The 24,415-nt window shown below is 55.6% G+C and overlaps 4 protein-coding genes across 7 annotated transcripts; 2 read left to right on the top strand and 2 right to left on the bottom strand.

Annotated features, from left to right (window-relative positions):
• Nucleotides 1-41: 41 nt before the first annotated feature.
• On the bottom strand, nt 42-10,385 carry FAM83E (family with sequence similarity 83 member E). 2 transcript variants are annotated; one of them, XM_066271637.1, is made up of 6 exons: nt 10,080-10,385; nt 8,294-10,001; nt 6,722-6,889; nt 6,259-6,383; nt 2,491-2,938; nt 42-1,035 (listed from the first exon to the last, which is right to left on the bottom strand). In XM_066271637.1, the coding sequence occupies exons 2-6, from the start codon at nt 8,765-8,767 to the stop codon at nt 760-762; spliced, it is 1,491 nt and encodes a 496-aa protein (XP_066127734.1). In that variant the 5' UTR covers nt 8,768-10,001; nt 10,080-10,385; the 3' UTR covers nt 42-759. The 2 variants fall into 2 exon arrangements, with proteins under 2 accessions (XP_066127734.1, XP_066127735.1); XM_066271638.1 differs by having other exon boundaries at nt 10,116-10,385.
• SPACA4 (sperm acrosome associated 4) lies at nt 3,826-4,436 on the top strand. Its single transcript, XM_066265289.1, has one exon. The coding sequence runs from the start codon at nt 4,001-4,003 to the stop codon at nt 4,373-4,375; it is 375 nt and encodes a 124-aa protein (XP_066121386.1). The 5' UTR covers nt 3,826-4,000; the 3' UTR covers nt 4,376-4,436.
• A 383-nt stretch (nt 10,386-10,768) lies between the features above and the next one.
• RPL18 (ribosomal protein L18) lies at nt 10,769-15,349 on the bottom strand. The gene is made up of 7 exons (XM_066271636.1): nt 15,209-15,349; nt 13,951-14,037; nt 13,490-13,597; nt 12,933-13,031; nt 11,944-12,067; nt 11,672-11,741; nt 10,769-10,883 (listed from the first exon to the last, which is right to left on the bottom strand). Exons 1-7 carry the CDS (start codon nt 15,209-15,211, stop codon nt 10,808-10,810), a joined length of 567 nt encoding a protein of 188 aa, XP_066127733.1. The 5' UTR covers nt 15,212-15,349; the 3' UTR covers nt 10,769-10,807.
• Nucleotides 15,350-15,373: 24 nt separating this feature from the next.
• On the top strand, nt 15,374-24,324 carry SPHK2 (sphingosine kinase 2). Of its 3 annotated transcripts, XM_066271627.1 has the most exons (7): nt 15,374-15,622; nt 16,561-16,710; nt 19,882-20,356; nt 21,730-21,879; nt 21,996-22,090; nt 22,177-22,292; nt 22,697-24,324. In XM_066271627.1, exons 3-7 carry the CDS (start codon nt 19,951-19,953, stop codon nt 23,781-23,783), a joined length of 1,854 nt encoding a protein of 617 aa, XP_066127724.1. In that variant the 5' UTR covers nt 15,374-15,622; nt 16,561-16,710; nt 19,882-19,950; the 3' UTR covers nt 23,784-24,324. The 3 variants fall into 3 exon arrangements, with proteins under 3 accessions (XP_066127724.1, XP_066127725.1, XP_066127726.1); XM_066271628.1 differs by lacking the exons at nt 15,374-15,622; nt 16,561-16,710 and adding an exon at nt 18,307-18,523; XM_066271629.1 differs by lacking the exons at nt 15,374-15,622; nt 16,561-16,710 and adding an exon at nt 18,899-19,034.
• The last annotated feature ends 91 nt before the right edge of the window (nt 24,325-24,415 follow it).

Genomic DNA, 24,415 nt, shown 5'->3' with positions numbered 1-24,415 from the left:
CGGAGGCTGGGTGGGGAACGGGGCCTGCAGAGGGCAAGGTCCCTTTCCCCGCCTGGCAGGCTGATGGGGTCGGTGGCTCAGAAGCCCTGCAGTGCTGGGCACCTGACTGCAGGGCCAGGGTGCTGTGGCCAGGACTCCTGAGTCCTTAGAAGGGGACTAGGGACCAGAACCCCTGGGTTTGAGGGAGGCGGGGGCTGAGGCTGGACTGCTGGGTCTCCTGATAGGCTGTGGAAATGCAAGTTTCTGGCATGAAACAGGTTTATTATGAGCATAGGTCAAAGGAACCCCAACAACTCCTCCCTTACCACACACAAAACTGTCCCAGCAGCTGCCTGACTGTCCCTCTTCAGGGCCCTGAGCCCAGCAGGTGTGTCCCCACCCATCTCCAGTCCCTCGTTACTCAGCTCCACTCCCTGGACTCGGGACTGTCCTCCCCTTGGCCAAGCTCAGCTGACCCACACACCTGAGCAGGTGGGTCCCAGGGACTCCTGGGTCCACACACCCAGGATGGGTCCCCTCAGCCAGGCCTCCCCTCAGAGACACTCTGACGTGGCCGGAACAAACCGCGCTGTACTAGAATCCCAGCTCACTGAGACATTCTGCCCGTTTTCTAGACTACCCATGTTCTAGAATATGTGGGGGGAAATCCCGCCTGCTTCCCAGACTGGGGCCAGGGGCACAGCAGCGAGGCTGGGGCTCCAAGCAGACGGTTGTCCAACTCTCCTGGGCCTGGCCAGCCCAGTATGGCTTTGCCTCCTGTCAGGGTCGCCCCCTGTGTCCTGCCCGGGTGGCCCAGTCTGGATGACGGCCACCTCTGGGTTCCGGGGGGTTGGGTGCAACATTGTCACTAAACCTTGTCCGTGTTGGGGACATGTAGCGGAGGCGGCGGGCAGGGAGGAGCGGCAGCGGGCCACACCAAGGCTGGGACCCGGCCCGCGGACGGGGGTCCGTCTCGCCCCTGGGGCCCCCCCCAGTGCCCCGCTGCCTCATCAGGGCTCTGGCAGGGGTGTCCTTGGGGCCCCAGGATTTCTTGAGCTGTGGATGGAAAGAGAGGATGGTGAGGGCAAAGCTGGGAGGAAGTGAGGAAAACAGAAAAGGGAAGGAGGAAGGAGGGGACACCGAAGGGGGTGGTGAGGGAATGGGGTGTGCTCCAAGGTGGGGGGAGGTCCAGAACCAGGAGGGAAGTCAGCAGGGAGGCCTGCGACCCCCAGAGGGGAGGGTGCAAGGAGTGTCCCCCCTGCAGCTTTGTGGTTGAGGAGGAACAGGAAGTAGCCAGTAGCTGCCTGGGGGGTGGGGGAATTGTTTAGCAAATATTTGCCAAGGGAGGCGATGCTGGGCGAGGGCGGCCGAGGACCAGGTGGAGGCGAGGACCTTGGCCTGGTCCTGCCCATCCTCCTTCTCCCGGGACCAAAGGAGGCGATTGGGACAGGCCTCCAGTTCCCACTTAGCAGATGGGGAAACTGAGGCTTAGAGAGGGCACAGCTCACAGAGGGACTTCCCCAGGTCAGCCTGCATCCAGGGGGAGTCTGCCTGTTTCTCCCACATGGCTCTGGTCTTGCCCTCTCAACAGCCCACTTTATAGCCAAGGACACTGAGAACTAACTGGTCAGGTCCTGTGGAAACCCTGGTGTCTGGGCAGCTGATGGGGAGAAGGGCCCCCTCTGAGCTCACGACACTAGAATCTAGGAAGCCAGCACACGGAGAATTTCAAAGCCCCACCTGGGAGGCCACCAGGGCTGAGTTCCAATCCTCCCTGGGACTCAGTTTCCCCTTCTGTGAAATGGGTGGATGAAGAGCTATAATAACTTCCACCTCCTAGGATTATGGCAAAGGTAAAATTTAACCACTTCTGTGAAAGCACTTGGCATGGGGCCTGGCACATGGGAAGGTGCCCACAAAGGACCATCGTTTCCACTTAGGCAAGTCACTGCACCTCTCGGGGCCTCAGCTTTCTTATCCACAAAGATGAGCATGATAAGCATCTAGCCTCACTGACCTGGGGAGGGGATGTCATGAAATAAATTCCATTTGGGGGACTTATTAAAAGAATGATTGTTATTCTGCTTCACTCTATTGATTCCTCCTCCCAACCAAACCAAGGATGAAGCAACCACTCAGCCCATTTCCTAGATGAGAGCATGGAGGTTCAGAGAAGGCAGGTCCCCACCCGCCGGGTCCTCACAGTTGGTCTATCATGGCAGGATTCACACTCAGGGCTTTTGAGGTCTTCGCTCCCTGTCACCCAGCACTCCCCTGCCCCGCACACAGTGTGGGGACAGGAATCAGACAGTGCGATTACTAACTCGGGTGAGCAGAGTGGCTTCCCCACCCCTGCCCTGGGGCCAGGCACATAGTAGGCCCTCAGAAAACAGACTTAGGCCCTTGACCCTAACTGCTTAACCGTGGACAAACACCATCCCCATTCTGGGCCTCAGTGGCCTCCACTCTCTTCTAGCCATTCTCATTCTTAGGCCAGCCACCAGCTCTTACCTCGTTGTCACCGTCACTGGAGCCTGACAGTTGGGACAGGCGGCTCAGGTCCCATAGGGATCTGCTGGGCCGAGCTGGAGGGCCGCTGGGGGTCCGGGCATGCTGAATGCTCCTCAGAATGTCACTAAGCGCTGGCCCAGGAATGGCCAGGGTCTCCTGCCTGTCCTTATCGAAGACTCGGCAGGCAGCCAGGCGTTGGGCCAGGGGAGACACGTCAGGCAGCGGCGGTGACACAGGGGCCACGGAGAGGCGGCGGGCCACAGAGTGCGGGCTGTGGGCCAGCCGCAGCCCCCCCAGGGTGCTGACAAAGGGGCCCGGAGTGGGTGCCGGTGGGAGCGGCCAGGAGGCTGCATACAGTGTCCGGAACTCACGGCTGAAGGCGTCAGCGATCTCGCCGGTCAGCAGGGTCACCAGGCCACGGTGAAGGCGCGAGTCGCTCCATGTGAAGCTGGGTGGCATGGAAAATGAGGTCAGGACCTCTACACAGCCCCAGAGACCCAGCTGGGCCCATATCACTTGTCCCCAACCCGGTCACAGGGCAGGCTGTGTGACTATGACTTCAGGGAAGTCCTGCCACCCTCTGGCTCTAGAGTGTGAACCACAAAGGTACCTACCCCACGAGAACATACATCTGGGATCAGAATTAGATTTAAACCTGGGTTCTGCCCATCCCCACTGAGGGATGCCTCAGTTTCCCCCTCTGGAAAGAGACAGGGTTCATTTTGACATCCATAGGGACTGTTTTAAGATTCAGCTGCTTCCTATAACGACCCCTATTTATTAAGCACTGGCTGAGCCAGCGCCGTGTGCCTGTTTGCTCATCTCGACAACGGAGCTAAGGCGCAGGGCAATGGGTGTGGGAGAACCTGGGCGAGCTCCCGCACGGTGCCCAGTGTTGCCGCCGTCGAGCTGTGGTGAGCCGGGCCCTTCCGACTCCTGAAATCACAGTGCTTGTTTGTAGCCTCCAGCACTGGCCTTCCCCACAGTGGGTGCTCAATAAAATACCCGCTCTGGAATTAAATAAGCCTGGGCTCTAATCCTGGCTCTGGAGCCTTGGATATGTCACTTTCTTGTCCTGAGACTCGGTTTGCCCATCTGAAAAACAGGCTCACCGGGGCCACTCGGCAGGTGCAGTGCCCAGCACCCTGCGAGTGTCAGCCAAGACTTCTTACCTCAGCAGGGTGCTGGTGTCCTCATTCCCTGGCAGGTCAGCAGCCCAGCCTGCCCCTCAGATTGTAACACCCCTCCCCCACCTCTGACCTCACCCTGGGAGCAGCCAGTGGGAACCCTGAGGGGTCTGTGAGGTCACCCCATTCTGCACAAAGACCCTCTATCCCAGTGGGGCTCCTGAGAGGGACGTGGAGTGCAGGGAACTAAGGACACACAAGTGTGACTGTGGGAGTACAGAACCAGTGGCAAAAGTCTTGTGGGCGTGAGGGTGTCAGTCAGCTGTGCCGGGACACCCAAGCCCACGGCCTGGCTTGGGCACTGTCACCGCCGCCAGGCCACCATGGTCCTCGGCTGGCTGCTGCTTCTGGTGATGGCTCTGCCGCCGGGCGCAACAGGCATCAAGAGCTGCATCTTCTGTGAGCTGACCGACTCTTCAAACTGCCCCGGCCTCCTCATGAGCTGCGGTGACGACGAGGACTGCTTCACGGGCCAAGGGATAGCTCCAGGCCTCAGCCCCATCATCAATAAAGGCTGCGTGGAGTCCAGCTGGTGTGGCCACGAAGAGCCTGTCACCTACCAGGGCGTCACCTACAGCCTCACATCCAACTGCTGCTATGGTCACCTGTGTAACAGGGCCCCCCACCTCACAGGCAGCCGGATGGCGGGGGCCATCACCTGCCTGGCACCAGGCGTGCTGCTGCTTGGCTGGCTGTGACCAGCATGGAGGGCATGGCCTGGGACTGGTCTCCAGGCTCTGTTGCCGCTTGTGCCCCCTGTCTCCTCCCCCTCCCTCCATTAAATGGCCAGAGGCCCTAGACAACCCCTTGTGGCGCTGGCTTCATCCATTCTAGGGCTGTCCACCAGGAGCCCAGGGCTCCACGAAGTATCCCAAGGCCTGATTTAGAGGCGGGGACCGTGCCTGGTGGGTCTGACTGTGCTACTGTATTTCATTGGTTCTAAGACATGTGTCTTTTCACATTTTGTTCAAGATGCTTCCTTTCATCAGTGGTGCCTTAGAGTCGATAAAATATGGCAAAAATGATCATATGAATACATGACTGCTGATGTTTATGGAGCATTTCTGGTCATATGGTGGCCCCATTATCTCGCTGAACCTTCATGCGAGGCTGGGAAGGTTGAATCCCTGAAACCTTTCAGTCCTGACCCTAGAGGTGGCCCCAGACCAGCAACGCCAGCAGCATCCAGGAACTTGCTAGAAATGCCCATCTGCGGGCCCCATCCCAGGTCAGCTGAATGGGGGAGGGGCCCAGGAATCTGGGTTTTGACGAGTCCTCGGGCCGAGTCTGTTGCAGGCTCAAGGCTAAAAGCACCGGTCTTAGGCCACAGGCCTGGCCTGGGCACTTCTGCCCCCCGGGGGGCGCATTCCAGTGTCTGGAGACATTTAGGGTTGCTGTAACTGGGGAAGGGGATGCTGCCGACACCTACTGGAGGCCAGGGGTGCAGCCCACCATCCCACAATACTCAGGAAAGCCCCGCAGGACACAGTCATCTGGCCCCCAAATGTGAGTAGTATCTGTGTCATAAAACCTTGCTCTAAAGTCACTAACCCTATCATTCTCTGTGTGCAAGGGCACACAGAGGGGAAGTCAGTTACCTAAAGTCACACAGCTAGTAACTGGCAGAGTTAGGGCTTGAACCAAGGCTGTCTGGGCCCAGATCCCCGCTCCCCTGCTCCCCATGCTGTGGGGAGGCCAGTGTCAGAGCTAAGAAGTTGCAGAGTCAGGGTCCAGAGTCATTTGGACCCCAAAGAGAGCAGAGAAGGGACATCAGACGGTCTGAGGACTGGGCCATCTGCACACCAGGTCTCAACTCTTTCCAGATACTCTGAGGGTCCAGAGCTGGACCACCCATCCAGGTTCTCCTCGTTTTTTTTGTTTGTTTGTTTGTTTTGGGGGTTTTTTTTTGTATTTTTCTGAAGCTGGAAACAGGGAGAGATAGACAGACTCCCACATGCGCCCGACCGGGATCCACCCAGCACGCCCACCAGGGGCAACGCTCTGCCCACCAGGGGGTGATGCTCTGCCCCTCCAGGGCGCCGCTCATTGCGACCAGAGCCACTCTAGCGCCTGGGGCAGAGGCCAAGGAGCCATCCCCAGCGCCTGGGCCATCTTTGCTCCAATGGAGCCTCGCTGCGGGAAGGGAAGAGAGAGACAGAGAGGAAGGAGAGGGGGAGGGGTGGAGAAGCAGATGGGCACCTCTCCTGTGTGCCCTGGCCGGGAATCGAACCCGGGACTTCTGCACGCCAGGCCGACGCTCTACCGCTGAGCCAACCGGCCAGGGCCCAGGTTCTCCTCGTTTTGAAAGTCCCCTATACAAACTGCAGGCCCATTTTCCAGATGAGAAAACAGGTCAGGGAGATGAAGACTTACCCCAGGCCATTAAACAGGCCAGCAGTAGGGCCAGGGCCAGCACCAGGCAGGCCTGGTCCAACCCCAAACCCATTCTGCCAATAACGCCCCTTCTCCTGGTGGGGTATTTAGACCCATTTCACAGATGAGGAATGAGTGTTTGGAAAGGAGATCCAACTACTCTCTGAGTATGCTGAGGGAGAGGTGGGGATAGGGGACAGGGCTATACCTGTAGGATCCTGAGATGACCCTCTCGCCGTCCAGCAGCACAAACTTCTCCCGCACCTTGCCGGTCACCTGCTGCCGCCAGCGGCTCTGGAAACTGCAGCCCCGCACGACGCGGATGTCTAGGTTCTGGGAGGATGGGGACACACCCTTGCTCAGGCTGATCTCACAGACCTCCACCTGGGGACCTTTCTAGGCTGATCCTACCTCAGGTGCCCATGACTTTGTAGAGGGTCTGTCCCAGCTTCCCCAGAGCTACCTACCAATCTTGGGCCTCGGGTGTCTCGGGGATTCTCCCAACTCAGAGGGACCCACGTGGAGAGGCCCACCCTGCTTCCCCCCATGCACGGGCTTAGGATCTCAGCGGACCCGTCCTGATGACCCAGGACCTCATAGATGGGTGTGTCTCCTCTGTCCCCAGCACCAGGGGAATGGGGACTCAGAGGTCCCTTTAGCTAGGCTCCTACCTCAGTGGCCCATGGGTTCACCCCCAGCTGCTGGGACAGCGTCAGGAAGGCAGGGAGCTGTTGGCGGTCCAGGAGCAGGTAGACAGGCACCCAGCGATGTGTGGCAGCGTCCACCAGGTCCAAAAGCAGGTCTGGGTCAGTGAATATGTCCATGATGACGGCTACCAGCTGGGGGGTGGGAAAAGGGGCTGTGGGTAGAGCCTGAGGCTTGTGGGGACATGCAGAGAGTGGGGCCTTGGTGGTGAGAGGCTCTGGGGGCTGAGAGTTTAAGGGCCGGGTTTCTGCGGGGTGTTCAGACAGTGCCTACATGTGAGTGAGAAGAAGGCAGTGCGTCCTGGAGACCTCAGCCTCTAACTGCTACAAAATCGTTATCTATCACATGTCTGCAATGGTGAATGGTGTCCCCTGAGCCGTGACACTACATGGTGGCCCTGCTCCAGGGGTCTGTGGGCTGAGTGCCTCTGCAGCACACCATGGGGAATTACACACCTAGGTCCTCAGGGGCCCTCGATGTTGGGGGGTGGGGCAGACCTGCTAGGTCACCAAGAGGAGCTCTGAGGACTTCTGGGAACTGGGGGGCTACTGAGAGCCCAGCTCTTGCAGGCAGAAAAAGGTAGTGATGATGAGCCCTCACTCACCGGTCAGCCAGCCTTGGCTCAAGTCTCTGCCTGGTCACTTCAGGCAAGAGACTTAACTCCTGTGCCTCAGTTTCCCCAGCTCTTCAATGGCTTAATAAGTTTCAACCTTACAGGGCCTTGGTCAGAATTACATATTAACCCAGGGAAAGTATTTGGCGTGGGATCTAGCAAACACAAAATCTGTTAAATAAAGAACAGGCTGGACCCAGCCAGTTAGCTCAGTCAGTTAAGAGCATCACCCCAAAAGGACAAGGTTGTGGGTTCAACCCCCTGGTCAGGGCACAAACAGGGGAAGCAACCGATGAATGTATGACTGAGTGGAACAACAAATGAATGCTTCTCTTCCCCTCTCCTCTCTCTCCCTTCCTTTCTCTGTATCAAAAAAAAAAAAAAAAAGAGAGAGAGAGAGAGAGAAAAGAAAAAAGTTAATTAACCCCTGACTGTATAGCTCGGTTGGTTGGAGCATAGTCCCGGAGTGTGAAGGTTGCCAGTTTGATCCCCAGTCAGGGCACATAGAGGAGCTCAATATTCCTGTCTTTCCATCCCTGTCTCCCTACCTCCCCCCAAAAGAGAGTAGGTTGGCTGGGGGACTGCATGGGAGACATTGGGACCCTCCCCGTGGGAGGAAGGAACCACTAACCTGGTGGTGGGAGTGGGGTGGAGTAGATGACTGAGACCAGGGAGGGGGTCATCATTAGGACCCAGGGGCATGGATGCCTAAGGGCCTCCAGATCTTGGGGAGAGGATTGGGAGGGTGAAGATGAGGTCTGGGGGGTGTGGGTTCCTGGGTCCAGGGATATAGACTAGAAAGTCCCAGGAGGGCCTGGGTGAGAATGCCCTGGTCCCAGGGGATGTGCTCTCCCAGGTCTAGGAGCGAGCATGTGAGAATGTCTGGGTCGGGAATGACACCAGGTCCCTAAGGCCCTGCCCCCACCTTGCAGGCAGCCTGGATTTCCTGGCGCACTAGTTCCTTGAGGGGCGGGTGGCCCTCACCAGGTGGTTGGGTATATAGCTGCGCCCGAGTGATGCCCTTCCAGCCCGAGTCCTCTGGCCAGCCCAGCCGCAGCACGGGCACTGGCTCCTCTGACTGTCCAGGCCAGTAGGTCAGGCTGCCCAAGTCCCCATTGGCGGCGGTGGTCCCCTCTGCTGCTCTGCCGGGCTCCTGCTTGACTGCTGTCCAGTCCTCAGCTGCCGCCGCCAGGCCCCGGAGCTCATCCCTGCCCAGGAAGGGCCGTAGCCCCTCGCGCTGCACGCAGGCCTCGAACGCCTCTGCGCCCTCACTCAGCAGAGCTTCTAGCGCCAGTCGCTGGCCCTCGGAATACAGGAAGCCAGGGCTGGTCTCTGTCAGGGGCAGCCCTCCGGCCCCGGACTCCACTCCGTCCAGTGCTGCAAGCTGGGACGCCGCCATTGGGCCACTCAGATGGGAGGATCTTGAAGCTGGTATCTGCGGGTTTGGTCCTCTCTGAGGCTCTGACCACCCAGAGGCCTCCTGATAGGCAGACCCTGTGCAAGACTTCCAGGGCAGCCCCGAGAAAGCCCAAATGGTTCCCTGCGCTGTCCCTGGCTCACTCTCCTGACAATCAGACTGCCTGAATGACTGACTACCTGGTGCTGCTCAGATCACCCGCTCACCAGCCTCCAGCCACTGTGACTACCTGGCCATCTGACCTTTCCACCTGCTGCCTCTGATGATCTGGCTGACCCCACGCCTGGCCCTGCTTGTAGGTTAGACTGACCACCTGGCACTGTCCCCAAATTCTGTGACCCATCAGCTGCCCATTTCTGCTCTAGCACACAGCCTGCTGGCCACACGATGCACTCACTGACTGACTCTTCAGCTGGCTCAGGCTTGGTCAGGCTGACCACCTATCTGTCCTGGCCAAAGGCCCTCAGTCTGCCTGACCATCTCCAGGCAATAGGTTGTCTGCCTGGCTGCAGCCACCTGAATGTCCCTCACCAAAGGGAGAGTGGGCTACCCATTTTCCCCTGGCCAACAGCACGTCTGAACCACGTTGGCAGTCTGTTCAATTGTCTGGAAGATATCGATTACTTCTGGCTGACAGTCTTAACATCTGACCATTCAGTGGAATGCCCAGCTGTGTCCAACAGATGCTTCTCCTGGCCACTGGCTGGCTAGCTCACAGCTCTCACTGGCTGACCCTGGGCGCCTGCTCTCTGAACCCTGAGGAATGCAACCCAGCCCTCAGCCTTGGCATCGTTCTTTGGCAGCCAAGGGACTAGATCAGTCTTCACTGTAGATGGAGGACCCTGTTCCTGGGCCTTCACACACGCTCAGGCTACCACAGTGGAGGATGTCTCCCCCAAGGGCGGTTCATTACCGTGGAACTGGGCCCTGATCTCCACAATCCATCTAGGCCAAGGGCCAGACTGACTGGCCACCATTCCTGGGCCTGGCCACCGTCTGTGCCGATTTATGCTGATCCCCAGTTAAGCTGCCGTCTTTTGACCTGAAACCCACTATCTCCTGCTAGCTGACGGTCCACTTATTCCTATTGGAGTAAGGACAAGGACCACTCTGTATCATTTGAAGCTCCTGACCCTACCTAAGTGTGCAACCCAGCAGCCCCACGCTCTCATCCCGGCACCCGGGAGCCCCTTCCTCCAGAACAGAGCAACTGGACCTGCAAAGGGAAGAGGAATAGAGCCAGGTCCCTCTCCCTCCTACCCCAGCCAGCTCTCCACCCCCTCCTTCCCCTTGCCTTTTCCGGAGGACAGTGTAACCTCGGTCTTCAGACCTTTTATTTCTGCAGTTCTTCCGGCAGACTGGCCTCATTCATCAGGCTTCAACCTGGGATCCTGGGAACCCAGCCCCTTGTATAAACACGGGGGAGGGCCTGTGCAGGTGCTATGGGGAAGTCTGGGGTGCGGGGCCCAGGATGAGTTTGCAGACCAGGAGCACACATACATACACCAGAGGCCAGCAGCCGGCTTGACTCGGACTTTCTGGGGAGTACCTCACCCGTTCCCAAACACCCCTTCCCCACCACAGCTCCATCTAGTCGGCATTTCCCTGGCCAAGCCTCGCCCAATATCCCTAGCACCGAGGGAAGTAGGGTGCCTTTAAGAGGGGAGGGTGTGGCTAATCCTGGGAAGCTGGTAAGGGAACACCCGACACCTGGCTCTTGGGAAGAAGGCGTGGCTTATGCAACAGAGGGCTGTGAGGGTCCAACAGGTGCAGAGGCCCCGCAGAACTGAGCACACGCCCGGCCGCCAGAGGGCGCCTGCAGGCTGCAGTGGGCGTATACCTTGGATGGAGGACTCCATCTCCGCACAACGGGCGGGGCCTGGTCTCCATGGAGACAGCAGGGCACCAATTCCCCAAAACAAATGCCTTCTGGCCCACTGGCTCTTGTCCCAACCTTGTCCCCCAATAAGACACACAGGGCTGTCAGCCTCCAAAATCTTTTTAATAAGATAGGATCTGGGGTTAGTTTTTGTAGCCACGGCTGGCCCGTCGGCCTCTTGCCCGCTCGAACTTCCGGCCCTTGGACCTTACGTAGGGTCTGCAAGGAAGAGAAAGGAGTTACATACAGGCAGAGTCAGGGACGCATTGCATGCTGACTCAGGGAGTGATGCTGGCTCTAACAGGGCAGGCAGCACAGCAACACCAGAAGGGGGCCTCCCTCAGCCAACCCAAAAGGGTCAGTGGTGACACCAAATGGGCCACTGGAAAAGCCTGGCAGTGGAAGTAGCCAAGAGTGACACCTGGGGACGTCAAGCTGAGTGCTGGAGACTATGTTAATGCACCCTACCCGGGAGATGCCAACTCAGCCTAAACCAGAGCCTGCACCTTCAATGCTAGCTGTGCAGGGAGCTCGCCGCCAGGCGGGCACAGCTTTCAGCTGAATCTTGAAGGAAAAGTGGGTACATTAAGGTGGGGAGTTCTTTCTTGTTTTTTAAGTAAGAGGCAGGGAGTTAGTGAGACAGACTCTCACATACACCCCGATGGGGATCCACCCAGCAACCCCTACCTGGGGCCGATGCTCAAATCAGCTGAGCCACTGGCTGCAGGAAGGGAATAGGAAGAGAAGGAAGAGAAGGGAGAGAAGAGAGAGAAGGGGGAGAAGCAGATGGTTGCTTCTCATGTGCCCTGACTGGGAATCAAACCCAGGACGCCCATACACCGGGCTGATGCTCTATCCACTGAGCCAACCAGCCAGCCAGGGCAGAGATGGGGAGTCCTAAGGGGGCCTGGGCTGGACTAGTGTGAGAAAGAGAAGCATCTGGAAGCATGGCAAATCCTAGCTCTGCACTGTGGGGTCTGGGGGGAGAGCTGGGGGGCTATACTTACTTGGTGTGGCTGTGAGGGGTTCCTGGAGCCTTGCCAAAATGCCTGTACACTTCTCGGCCCTTGCGGGGACCTGGCCAAGGGAAGGAAGGGGGCGATCAGGAAAAACCCAGAACTCCTGCCAGAAGCCCCTCTCCAGGGCTTCCAACTGGGAGTGTGGGTGGGGGCAGTCCGACCTCCCAGACCTGGAAGGGTAAAGGTGGCCAGCACTCACAGCTCATAGCCACACTCACACTGGGTGCTCACCCCACCACAGGAGACTACGCATTGCTTACCGGAAAGCAAGACAGTGCCACAGCCCTTGGGGGAGTCCACGGCCAGCTGGTCAAATGTGAGGATCTTGCCCCCAGCCTTGAGGATGCGGCTTCGGGCGCGGCTGGTGACTCGAAGGGCACACACCTAGGGGACACAAGAATAGGTTTGGTCAGAGCCCTGTCTGGCCAGGCAGCAGCTGCTGAGATTTAGCCGTTCACTGCCCTGGCTCAAGAAAAGTCCTAGCTGCTCGCTTGGCCTGATAACTAACACCTATTAGAGGGAACATCCTAAGCTGACAACAGCTGTTTATATCACTTCTAGAAACTCTAAGATTGCAACATCTGCTGGCTGGTTAACTCATTTGGTTAGAGTGTTGTCCTGAAGCACAGACATTGCTGGTTTGATCCCCGGTCAGAGCACATACAGGAGCAGATCAATGTTCCTATCTCTCTCTAAAATCAACAAAATTAACCTTAAAAAAAAAAAAATACTAGAACAACTTGCCTGACCTGTGGTAGCGCAGCAGATAAAGCATCAACCTGGAATGCTGAGGTCGCTGGTTCAAATCTCCGGGCTTGCCCGATGAAGGCACATATGAGAAGCCACAGGTTAATGCCTCCCACTCCTCACCACTTCTCTCTCTCCTAAGTAAATAAATCTTTCTGCAACAGTTTAAAGCCATAAACTGTTATGCGTAAGGAAACTGACGCACACAGAGATATAGCACTTTGTCCAATGGTGGGTTACAAGTGGCAGAGAAATCTAGACTAGAATCCAGGCTGTCGGGCTCAAGAGCCAACACTGAACAGGGCACAGGGGGACTTGCCCAGAGACACCATCAATAATGCCAGGGACAAGGCCCCTTCAATCCCAAAAGCCACCTGGTAGGTGCGGTGCCTGCCCAACCCAGAGGTGAGAAACTGAGGATGTGGCAGTTGAGGACCAGCCAGGTCTGCAGGACTCCTGTGCTCTTGACCACCCACCACACTGAGAGCCTCTCCCCACTCACCTTCAGTTTGGGCACCTCCTGGATACGCACGTCATCGGTTATAGTCCCTACAACCACAGCGGTTTTGCCCTCCCGGCCAGGAAGCTTCATCTTCCGAATCTTGGGGTGGGGGGAGATGCACATTAAACGCCGCCTGGTGTTTAAACCCAATTCCACTGCTTTATGCAGCCAAGGACCAAGACAGATGTGTCCTGATTGGGCTAAACCCACCCATGCCATCACTCAAACTAACACAGGCCTAATCTCAAGGTCAGCTTGTGAAAACTTCCAAAGAAAACAGAAGCACAGATTTCTCAAAACACCTCTCCTACAGAAGGTTCTTTGACACTGAAGACTTGTGTTGTGACTTGAAGCCTCAAGACAATCTCACCATTAAGCCACCATAACTACCCCACCTCACGAGGAAAAAGAAAACAAGGCCAAGTAGCCAAGCCAGTTCAATTAAACTATAACCTGAGGGTCAGAGGCCCAAACCCACCCTCCTGCCCAGAGCCCAGTACAGGCACAATCCAGTGGCTCCTCAAGCCGGCTGTGCTCCCCCTCCAACAGCCCCTCACCATCCGAGAAAGGGACAGAGGTGGCCGGTTGGTGCGACTCATGAACAACCTCTTCAGCACCACTTGGTTGAAGGTCGAGTTGGTTCGTCTGGCCAGAAATCTGTATAGCTGGAGGTGAAGGGAAGTGGAGGAATAAGAAGCCTGGGCAGGCTACTCCCTCCTCACTCCCAACCTTCTTAGGAAGGGGCAAACAAATGACTTCTGTCTGGCTTTCCTCTACCCCAGTGAGCTCCAGTAAAATGCAGCCCAGGCCTATTGTGGTCAGGGACCCAGAAAACACCCTCTTCACCCCCGAGCTAGATATGGCTCAGAAGCTGAAAACAATGAACTTCCAGAAACTCTCAGAGATGTGAGCCTGCCCTGCAAACCTCTGGGAGGAGCTGGGGACCAACACTAGAATGGAGGCCCTGGAAATTGCAGGTTTGGGTGGCCCGGCCTAACGGTCACAGGGTTGACCTCACCTTAACCAACAGCCTTAGGTAGATGTCCTGGCTCTTGGGTTCCTTGCGCCGAACCTTTCGGTCTTTGTTGTGTCGGATGTCGACTCCCTGGAAGGTAAAGAAGAGACCATAGACCTGACTCTGATCTGGCAGGTTCTTCACCCCATAAACGTTCTCAATTATTACTTCTCTCCCACACAGAGCCAGAGCCCCAGTCTCCAGAGACAACAAATCCCAGGTCCACCACTGGGACACCTCTGGGAAAGTCACCCAAATTCTGGGCTTCAAATGATCCCTCTGCAAAAGGGGATACTTATATATGCAAAGCCTTCAGCACACAGTACATGCACCTCGAAAAGCTTTAACACCGTAGCTGCATTAACTGAATAAAGTTATTTCCTTGAAAGCTGTATTTCTCAACAATGTATTTAAGTTCTCAGTGCTTGCTCCCACACATGGAGGGTGACCAAAAAACATTTACACCAAGGACGACGCTAAAAACGATCCTTTATTTAGAACTTAAGTCTGTACAGTTCCTAGAATGGTGTTTTTTGCACTCTCTCAAACCAACAACCTATGAGGTAGTTTCTCACTAAAATTCAGGAAAACCCACTATTCTCACTACACCCCCTGCCTGTTTCTGTGAGGCTTCCTTTTCAGACCCCGTTATAAACTGTAAATAAGTACTTGATAACACCCACTTAACCAATATTTAACACTTGCAAAAACCTACGGTGAGCACTTTCTACAACTTATTTTTCCCAAACTCAAATCTATGAGACTGAATTACTGTGTCTCCATTAAACAGATGAGGAAAGTGGGGCACGGGCTGGGAAAGCAAGATCACAGGGCAGGCAGGGAGTCGAGAGTCGCAGGGAGGCCTGCCTGGTCCCCAAATCCCAAGCACTGGACGCTCGACACCCCCTAGAACCCAATTTTTAGGCTGAGGAGTAACAGGTCGGGTGTAGGATCAGCGCCTGGGTCCGAATCATGGCTCCGCCACTCCCTGGCATCTTGACCCTGATCATATCCCTTAGCTACCTCATATCTCAATTTGAGCATCTGTTCAATGGGAGCTACAACAGAGATACAGATGGGCCGGAGGCTGCTATGACTGACCCACCCCTGCTCTTAGGGGCTCCTAAACAGCATTCCCAGGACGGGAGTCGCCTCCTTCGAACATTCTGGAACCCCTGCCTCCTTCTGGCTTGACCTCAGCCCAAGACCACAGCAGATGGCGGCGGATAGTCGAGCACCGAACGGCCCAAAGCACACTTACCATTATGGCGCCTTCTGCTCCACCACGTCCGGAAAGAGAGAACGAAGTCGGGGTGGGCGGAGAAAGCCTTCAGCAAGCGGCGCCTACGTGACGCCATATAAGAGCGACCCGGAACTTACTGCGACTCAGCTTCTCTATGGTAAATCGGGCGGAACGCTAGATGGGCGTTTCCGGAATAGGGTGGGAGGAACCAAAGAGGAAAAAAGGACTAGGTCAAGGCGCGAAGGAGCCACACACCGCGGGGGCCTCTCTGGCCCTACCCAGGCCCTGTTCCCGATACTTTTCCGGAAGAAAGTAATCTGGGAGCGACGGAGATGCCGCGCGGAACTAGGAGGACTCGTCGCTCCGTGACGCTCTGGCCCGAAGCCGACCTCTTTGTGGCTTCTGGAGAACTGGGCGAGCTAAGTATTGGAGGTAAGGAGGCGGGGCAGGCGGGGGTAGGCGGGGCTAGCCTGGACCTCTGAAAAACCTCCGATTCCACCCTCCGGTCATTTCTGTATTTTACCTCGTACTTCGTTTTCTAGTTGAGGATGCAGCTTGGGAAGTCCTACTTGAGGTCTAATCCGAGATCTTCCTGTTGCAGCCCAGTCTATAGTAGCCTGTATTTTCACTTCTTAGGTTTCTCTTCTCCCTCTGCCTCCCTGACCCTTTTTTCAGCTTCTGCCACCTGGAGGCTGCTTTTCTCAGCTAGAGAGATTCAAGTGGCCCAGCGGGTTCGTTTTAAGGATGTGCATGGTACTGGACCACAGAGGAGGCACACTGAAGTCTCGGGCTTGGGGGAGTAAAGAAAAGAAATGGGTAAAAATATCTGAGAGAGGAGGAGGGACTTACAGAGAGGGAGACAGATTTACAGGGGAGAAGGAATGGAGACCCGGAGGGGTCGGGTTGTGGACAGAAACCGACGGTAGGGGGTGAGGAGACCTAGAAAGAGGGGAAAGATGAAGATCCAGGAAGGAACAGAGACATTCAAATTCAAATTCTGGCTCTGCTATTTAATAACAGTGTGACTTTGGTCAAGTCATTTAACCTCTCTGTGCCTTACTTTCCTTATCTACAAAAAGGGGATGATAATAGGCCTGGCACATAGAACGTTTTCCAGCATTATATAAATTAGTAAAAATAGGACAATACTTTGCACACAGTGAGTGCTCAATAAAAATTAGGGTCCATCCCTACTTATTGGCCCCTTAGTGGATGAGACAAGATGAACTGGTTGGGGCAGTGAGAAAATTAACCTCTTCTCCTCTTTTCTCCTTTCTCAGGGAGGCCCTGCCTGCCCCTGCCCCAACACATCCAGCCTGGCCTCCTGTAGTTTGCCCTGACACTCCTACTTATTCACCTCTTCCCCACAGAGCCAAAGGCCAGGCCTGAACCGTGACGCCTGACTCCTTGTCCATACTACCCTTCCATGGCCTGCCACACAGGACCAAGGTCTGATTGATAACACAGCAGAGGGCCAGCAGATGAATGGACACCTCGAAGCAGAGGAGCAGTGGGACCAGGTAAGGGCCCCTCCAAAGACAAGATCACCATATCATGGGACAGTTTCCTCCTCCTCCTCATCCCTGTTTCCTCATATTTGTAACTTGGTCTCTGTCTCTGAGTCCCAGCCTCTTTGGTCAGTGTGTCTGCCTTTCTCCCTGGGTCCCAAACTCAGGTGCTATGTTTCCCTGACTCTCCATCCTGCTGGGTTTCTGTCCCTCTATCTCTGTGTCATTCTTTGGCACATATTACCTGGTGCTGTTGCTACTCTAGGTTGAATACAAGATACATTGTTTGGCAATAAATGAACTTCTTCCTCCATTTATCTCTTTATAGCAAGCTCTGTCTCTATCTCCTTTTGCATGTGTCTTTCTCCCTACAATTCTGTTTTTAGGTCTCCTGATATTATTCTTGTCTTTATGTTTTTCAGTTTCATCAGGTCTTTGCCTCTCGGTTTCTCCCTGTCACCATCTTTGCTTTCTGTCTCTTGGTCTCAGTTGCTCTCAGTCTCTGGGCCTTCACTATTTTCTCACCTACTCAGCCATACTGTCTCTCCCATCTCTCTACTTTGTCTCCGTCTTATCCTATAATTGAGTCATTCACTAGGCAGATGTTTATGCCATGCTGCTTTCATTCTGGTTTGGGCCCGAGGTAAATAGTTTGTGATATATTTAAAAATTGACATACAATATTAAAGTATACAACATAATGATTCAACATTTGTATACATGCAAAATGATCACCACAGTCCAGTCACCATCTGTCATTCTACAGTGTTAATACAGTGTTATTGAATATAGTCCCCATGCTGTACATTATGTCCCTATGGTTTATTAATTTTTTTTTTAAGATTTTATTTATTCATTATAGAGAGGGGAGAGAGAGAAAGAGAGAGAGGGAAGGGGGGAGGAGCAGGAAGCATCAACTCCCATATGTGCCTTGACCAGGCAAGCCCAGGGTTTTGAACTGGCAACCTCAGTGTTTCCAGGTTGACGCTTTATCCACAGCACCACCACAGGTCAGGCCTATGGTTTATTAATTTGTGAATTAATGAACCTCTCCTCCCTGGTTTTCATTCCAAGATATCTGTCCTTATCTCCTTCTATCTGTGTATATCATTTTCTATGTTTTCTTGAGTCCTTACCTTTCACATTCTTAATTCTATTGTCTTTGTCTCTTTGTTTATATCTGACTCTATCTGAAAAAGAGACAACACTCTCCAAGTCTCTTATTGCCAATGACTGCTTCTCTGGGTCTCTTACTAATTACCTTTGCATATCTCTGGGTCTTTGTTACTTGTGTCAGGGTCGGTCTTTCTGTCTATATCTACAGACCTCCCTTTGTGCCTCTTCTCCTTTTTAAGCCCAATGGATAGGACTGGCCATTTGCCCTCAACAAAGATGGCGAGATGGTCCCTGGTTGTGGGGCCGTGACGCCGCCTCTGCTCGCGTGCGCCCTTACCTTCAATGGCGGCGGATCTCGCGAACATTCCGGCTCTCCTGCGACAGGCCCCTGCGCCAAGCTCGCACCCACCCTCCGCTCGCTCTTATTGGTGTGGCTTAGGCCAGCTGCATGGCCATTGGCTGAGCAGATGCACACTCCCCCACCACCACACCCCTGGGTCAGATGGGGGCGGTTGGTGCTGACTTGGGCCGTTTGGAGGAGGACCGTGCGTGTGAGGAGTATGCGGGGGTCGAGGCAGGGACCCAAGTCTGGGTGACCGCGGGACCAAAAGGAACGGAGAAACGCAGGCTCGGGACTGGGGTACTATGGTTGTGGGATGAAGATGCAGAACCAGAACCGGGGCTGAGGGATCCAGGAATGGAAACCCAGGTCTGGGACTGGGGTGTGGAAATCGGTGAGGGGTTGGGAGAATGGACACCGGGGACCGGGGAAATCGGAGACAAAGACTCAGGCCTAGGACTGGGGTAGCTGGAAGGTTGGAGAGAATGGAAAACAGGACAGAGACTCAGACCCAGGACTGAGGGAGATCTAGGACTCTGTGTCTAAACTTGATTTGAGGTAAGGGGTGGGTGAGTGGGAGGGGAGTCAGGGCAAATTTAGAGAATGGGCCTGAGGGAGCTGCCCAGGGCGGGGGGCAGAGGTGACTGCTTAGGGTGAAGCCACAGATGGGGGTGTGTCTGAGGCAGCTGCGGGGGGGGGGGGGGGGGGGATGTGAGGGACAGGACTGGCAAGTGGCTGGGTGGGCGGAGCAGAAGGGAACAAAGGTGAGTAAGAAGGAGGAAGCAGAAACAAGGCAGAGGGCAGGGGGAGAGCCTCTGGGGAGGGGACCTCAGGCCCGGCTCCCATCTCCTCCCTGCAGAACAGGCGGCCAGAAGCCCAGGTCAGTGCTCGGGGTCCAGCTCTTGAACCCAGCCCCTTGCAGGTGCCTGCATGTGGCTCCTCTAGCTCTCTTGACTCCTTAGTCCCTTCGTGTCACATTCCTTTCTCAGTCATTTCCTGGTGTCTACATTTTCTCCTTCCTGCCTCTATCTACTGTCTTTTTCTGCCTTGCCTTTCAGACCCTCAGAGGGCCTTCTCAAGCCCCTACACTCTCCTAAGTATCTCTCATCAGCCTAGGTTTCATTTGTTTGAAGTTCTTTGTTTCTCTGGCTCTGAGACCTTAGTCCTCTTTTTTCTTTGTGTCCAGGTGTGTCTCCCTTGTTGTTTTCTCCGTCTAGAGGTGACTGCATGTGTGTTGTTTTTCTCTGTCTTTGCATGTCTGTTTTTTATTCTCCACCACCCTGATCTTTGTCTTTTGCCTTATTTTTCCCAAAGCTCTTATCATCCAGCACACTATGTTTTACTTTTTGTTTTTCTGTGTTCCGATTAAAATATAAACTCCACGAAGGCAGGGATTTTCGTCGGTTTTGTTCCTTGCTGTGTTTGCTAGGCCTTGTACTGTGATTGGCACGTGGAGGGTACCAAATAATTATTTAGGGAATAAATGAATGAATGAATGAATGTTTGCTCGCATGCCTGGCTGTGGACCCTTCTGGCTACTAGCCTTCCTTTCCAACTGATCTCTTCCCTGCATCCTCAGGGTCTCCCCACACTTGTCTGGGCCTGTCTGTCTCTGGTGCCCCTGTGACCACCCTTCATCATCTTCCTCTGTGCACAGGCCCTTCCCCTGTTTCCATCCACCTGACATGGGGGTCCTGGACTCTGACTTCCACTCTTCCTTCCCACAGAAGCCAGACTAGGAGCTGACCTGGAGCTGGGGCCACAGGCCTGGGACTGCCCTGAACAGGGCTGAGGCTATGGCCCCACCGCCGCCGCCTGCATTGGCCACCAGCACTCCACTCCTGCACGGCGAGTTTGGTTCCTACCCAGCTCGAGGCCCACGCTTTGCCCTCACTCTGACATCTCAGGCCCTGCACATACAGCGACTGCGGCCAAAGCCTGAAGCTAGGCCTCGAGGAGGCTTGGTCCTGCTGGCTGAGATCTCAGGCTGTTGTACCCTCCGGAGCCGCAGTCCCTCTGACTCAGCGGCCTACTTCTGTGTCTACACATACCCGCGGGGCCGGCGTGGGGGCCGGCGCAGAGCCACACGCACGTTCCGGGCCGATGGGGCAGCCACCTACGAGGAAAACAGGGCTGAGGCTCAACGCTGGGCCACTGTCCTCACATGTCTGCTCCGTGGACTGCCGCTGCCAGGGGATGGAGGTGAGGTCCTGGACAGCCTCAGTGTTTGCAGATCTTCCTCTGTGGGCATCTTTCTACTTTTCTGTGTGTTTGTGTGATGTCTCTCTGGGTGTGTACTCAAAAAGTGATATCAGGCAGGGATTGGCTACAGAAGGAACAAATCACAGGCTTGAGAAAATTATTTGTGTCTGCTGCTTTTGCCAGACTTTTGTCTCTGTCCCCTTCCCCCTTCCATGGGTCTTGACTACAGATGAGTCAGAGGCTGCTGGACTGACGAGAGCAGCAGACTGAGACATGATCAGTCACCACCCAGGGCACTCAGAGGTGGCATCTAAAACATTCGCCTTGGGGGTGCAGAGAAGGCTTTTAGTTGGCACAGGAAGGTGAAAATTCTAGGGTCCCTATCTGGTGAGACTTACTTGGTCCTGCAGTGTCCTGCAGGCCATTTGAGGGATAGCCCTAAAGGATATCTTGGAGCCTCACAGAGTGAAGCAATCTGATCTGAGATCTAGGTGTTCTTTCTTGGTGAGGAACGTGGAAACTACAGTTCTCCTTCCTCCTCCCACATGTAGGTTCAAAGGGCACTGGTTACACATTCAAGCCCTGCCTTTTCTCAGATGGGGATGACCTCAGCGGGTGAAGCCAGGGAGAAAAAAAAACTTGAGATTCCGGTGCTAGTCTTCCACCAGTTCCACTGGGGGCTGATTGCAGTTACTGATTTTTTTTTTTTTTTTTATTCATTTTTAGAGAGGACAGAGAGAGGGGGAGAGAGAGACAGAGAGAGAGAGAGAAGGGGGGAGGAGCTGGAAGCATCAACTCCCATATATGCCTTGACCAGGCAAGACCAGGGTTTCGAACCGGTGACTTCAGCATTTCCAGGTCGACGTTTTATCCACTGCGCCACCACAGGTCAGGCCGCAGTTATTGATTTTTTTTTTTTTTTTTTTTGTATTTTTCTGAAGCTGGAAACGGAGAGACAGTCAGACAGACTCCCGTATGCGCCCGACCGGGATCCACCTGGCACGCCCACCAGGGGGCAACGCTCTGCCCACCAGGGGGGGTTGCTCTGCCCCTCCTGGCGTCGCTCTGTCGCGACCAGAGCCACTCTAGCGCCTGGGGCAGAGGCCAAGGAGCCATTCCCAGCGCCCGGGCCATCTTTGCTCCAATGGAGCCTCAGCTGCGGAGGGGAAGAGAGAGACAAGAGAGGAAGAAGAGGGGGAGGGGTGGAGAAGCAGATGGGTGCTTCTCCTGTGTGCCCTGGCTGAGAATCGAACCCAGGACTCTTGCACGCCAGGCTGACACTACCACTGAGCCAACCGGCCAGGGCAGTTATTGATTTTTGAGGTGAGGTGCCTGGGTCTCTGCCTCTATGGACTCCTCCCCTCTCTCTGCAGAAATCACCTCCCATCTTCTGCCAAAGCCTCCTCGATTGCTTCTATTGGTTAATCCCTTTGGTGGGCGTGGCCTGGCTTGGCAGTGGTGTAAGAACCACGTGCTGCCCATGATCTCCGAAGCTGGACTGTCCTTCAACCTCATCCAGACAGGTAAGGGCGGTGTCAGGATGGAGGGTAAGGGCTTGGGGCTGGACTCCTGGGTCTTAGGGAGTGGGAGTGGAGTGGGGGTGGAATAGCCTGCCTTACCTCCTGGTTCCCCACATTAGAACGACAGAACCACGCTCGGGAGCTGGTCCATGGACTGAGCCTGAGTGAGTGGGATGGCATCATCACAGTCTCAGGAGATGGGCTGCTATATGAGGTAGGGCAGGAGCCCCTTACCCTGAGCCCTAGGGGGACTGTGGAGGTCAGGAGCAGTACCCAGGTGTCTGGTCTCTGGCCCTCCAGGTGCTGAATGGACTTCTAAATCGCCCTGATTGGGAAGAGGCTGTGAAGACGCCTGTGGGCATCCTCCCCTGTGGCTCGGGCAATGCACTGGCCGGAGCTGTGAACCAGCATGGGGGGTAGGTGGGCTTTTCCTGCATTGGGTGAACCTGAGGATACCCCGAAGGAGAGATAACAGGGACCTGGCATATCTGTCCCCTTCCACACCCCAGCCAGTCAACTGTCAGGCTGATCACTCTGGTGTTTTTGCTGGTCTTGTTCCCAGCTGTCCCTAGTGCATAGAACTGTGTCTGGCACACCAGCGACACTAAGTGAATGCTTATGGAATGAAGAATTGACAAGGAATCTGGCCCATTAAAGAGTACATCCAGAGGTGCAGAAGTGGCCAAATGGCTGCGGGTTGGCCCAGGGACATGGTCTGCCTGGTCCCCTTGCTATCTGTCTCTTCCCTTGCCCTATATTCTCTCTCTTATCCAACATGTTTACTCTTTCTCACCGTGTTAATCCATCTCTGGCTCTGAAGGTTTAAGCAGGCACTGGGCATTGACCTGCTGCTCAATTGCTCACTGCTGCTCTGCCGGGGTGGCTGCCGCCCACTGGACCTGCTCTCTGTGACGCTGGCCTCGGGCTCCCGCTGTTTCTCCTTCCTGTCTGTGGCTTGGGGCTTCGTATCAGATGTGGACATCCAGAGTGAGCGCTTCAGGGCCTTGGGCAGTGCCCGCTTCACAGTGGGTACCGTGCTGGGCCTTGCCACACTGCACACCTACCGCGGACGCCTCTCCTACCTCCCTGCCACCATGGAGCCTGCATCACCCAACCCTGCCCATGGCCTGCCCCGTGCCAAATCAGAGCTGACCCTGACCCCCGTCCCAGCTCCACCTGAGGCCCACTCACCCCTTCATCGCTCTGTGTCTGACCTGCCCATGCCTCAGCCTGCCCTGACCTCCCCTGACTCACCTGAACCATTGCCCATCCTGTCCCTCAATGGTGGTGGCCCAGAGCTGGCCAGGGATTGGAGTGGAGCTGGGGATGCTCCACTGTCCCCAGACCCACTGCTGTCCTCGCTCCCTGGCTCTCCCAAGTCAAGTGTACTCTCACCTATCACCAAGGGGCTGCCGGAAATGCCAGCATCCTGTGGTCTAACTCCCATCCCTGATGGTGACCCAGTAGCCATCTCTAGTGGGGGCCCACCGGACCACCTGCTTCCTCCTCTGGATACCCCACTACCCCCAGGCTGGATAACACTGGAAGGGGACTTTGTGCTCATGTTGGCCATCTCACCCAGCCACCTGGGAGCTGACCTGGTGGCAGCTCCCCACGCGCGCTTTGATGACGGTCTGGTGCACCTGTGCTGGGTGCGCGGTGGCATCTCGCGGGCTGCACTGCTGCGCCTTTTCCTGGCCATGGAGAACGGTAGTCACTTCGGGCTAGGCTGCCCACAGCTGGGCTATGCTGCTGCCCGTGCCTTTCGCCTGGAGCCGCTCACACCTCGTGGAGTGCTCACTGTGGATGGGGAGCAGGTGGAGTACGGGCCCCTACAGGCACAGGTGCATCCAGGCCTTGGTACACTTCTCACTGGGCCTCCTGGCTGCCCTGGGCGGGAGCCCTGAACCTCAAAATTTGGAGCCCACTATGGGTGGGGCCTGGCTGCTAGAGTTGAGGCCTCACGTGCAGGATCTCTAGCCCCATCTCAGGGCTGCGCATACCCCTCGGGGACCAGAGGTGATGCTGGGGAGTACCATTCGTGGGGCCATCAAAATCACAGGAAACGGCTCACCTGAGAAGGCAGTGCCTAAGGAGAGGGGCTCAATCCAAACCCTTGCTTCTGACTCGCTGAAGACCCTGCCAGCGAGGGTGGAGCTTGTCTTAATGCGTTGTCCAATGATGGGCCCTGGAATGTACGAGCTGGCCAGTCAGGGCTCGGGTCTAGGCCTGTCAACTTCGGTGCCTCCATTTTACTGGCCAATCAGCCCAGGAGGGGCAGGGTCCCCGGGGCCTACGCTAGCATTTGCACTAAAGTTGCTTCCCGCTCTGCTGGTGCGGGCGGGGAAACTCATTTCCCATTTTCTGTCTCCTTTGTGTCCCCAGACCCCAATCTTCAAAGCAATTGAAAAGGTCTATGCAATAAAGACAGTCGCTTCATTCCTCTGAGACCCTCTCCCCTTCATCCAGCAACCTGTGTAAGGGGCAGGACTCGATACCAGCAGCTCCTGCCTTTCAGAGCCCGAAGCCCAGGGCTGCC

This window comes from Saccopteryx bilineata, chromosome 3 (genome assembly GCF_036850765.1).
Source record: "Saccopteryx bilineata isolate mSacBil1 chromosome 3, mSacBil1_pri_phased_curated, whole genome shotgun sequence".
Taxonomy (NCBI): domain Eukaryota; kingdom Metazoa; phylum Chordata; class Mammalia; order Chiroptera; family Emballonuridae; genus Saccopteryx; species Saccopteryx bilineata.
Note: the sequence above shows the minus strand (reverse complement) of the source record. Positions and strands in the feature narration are given on the sequence as shown.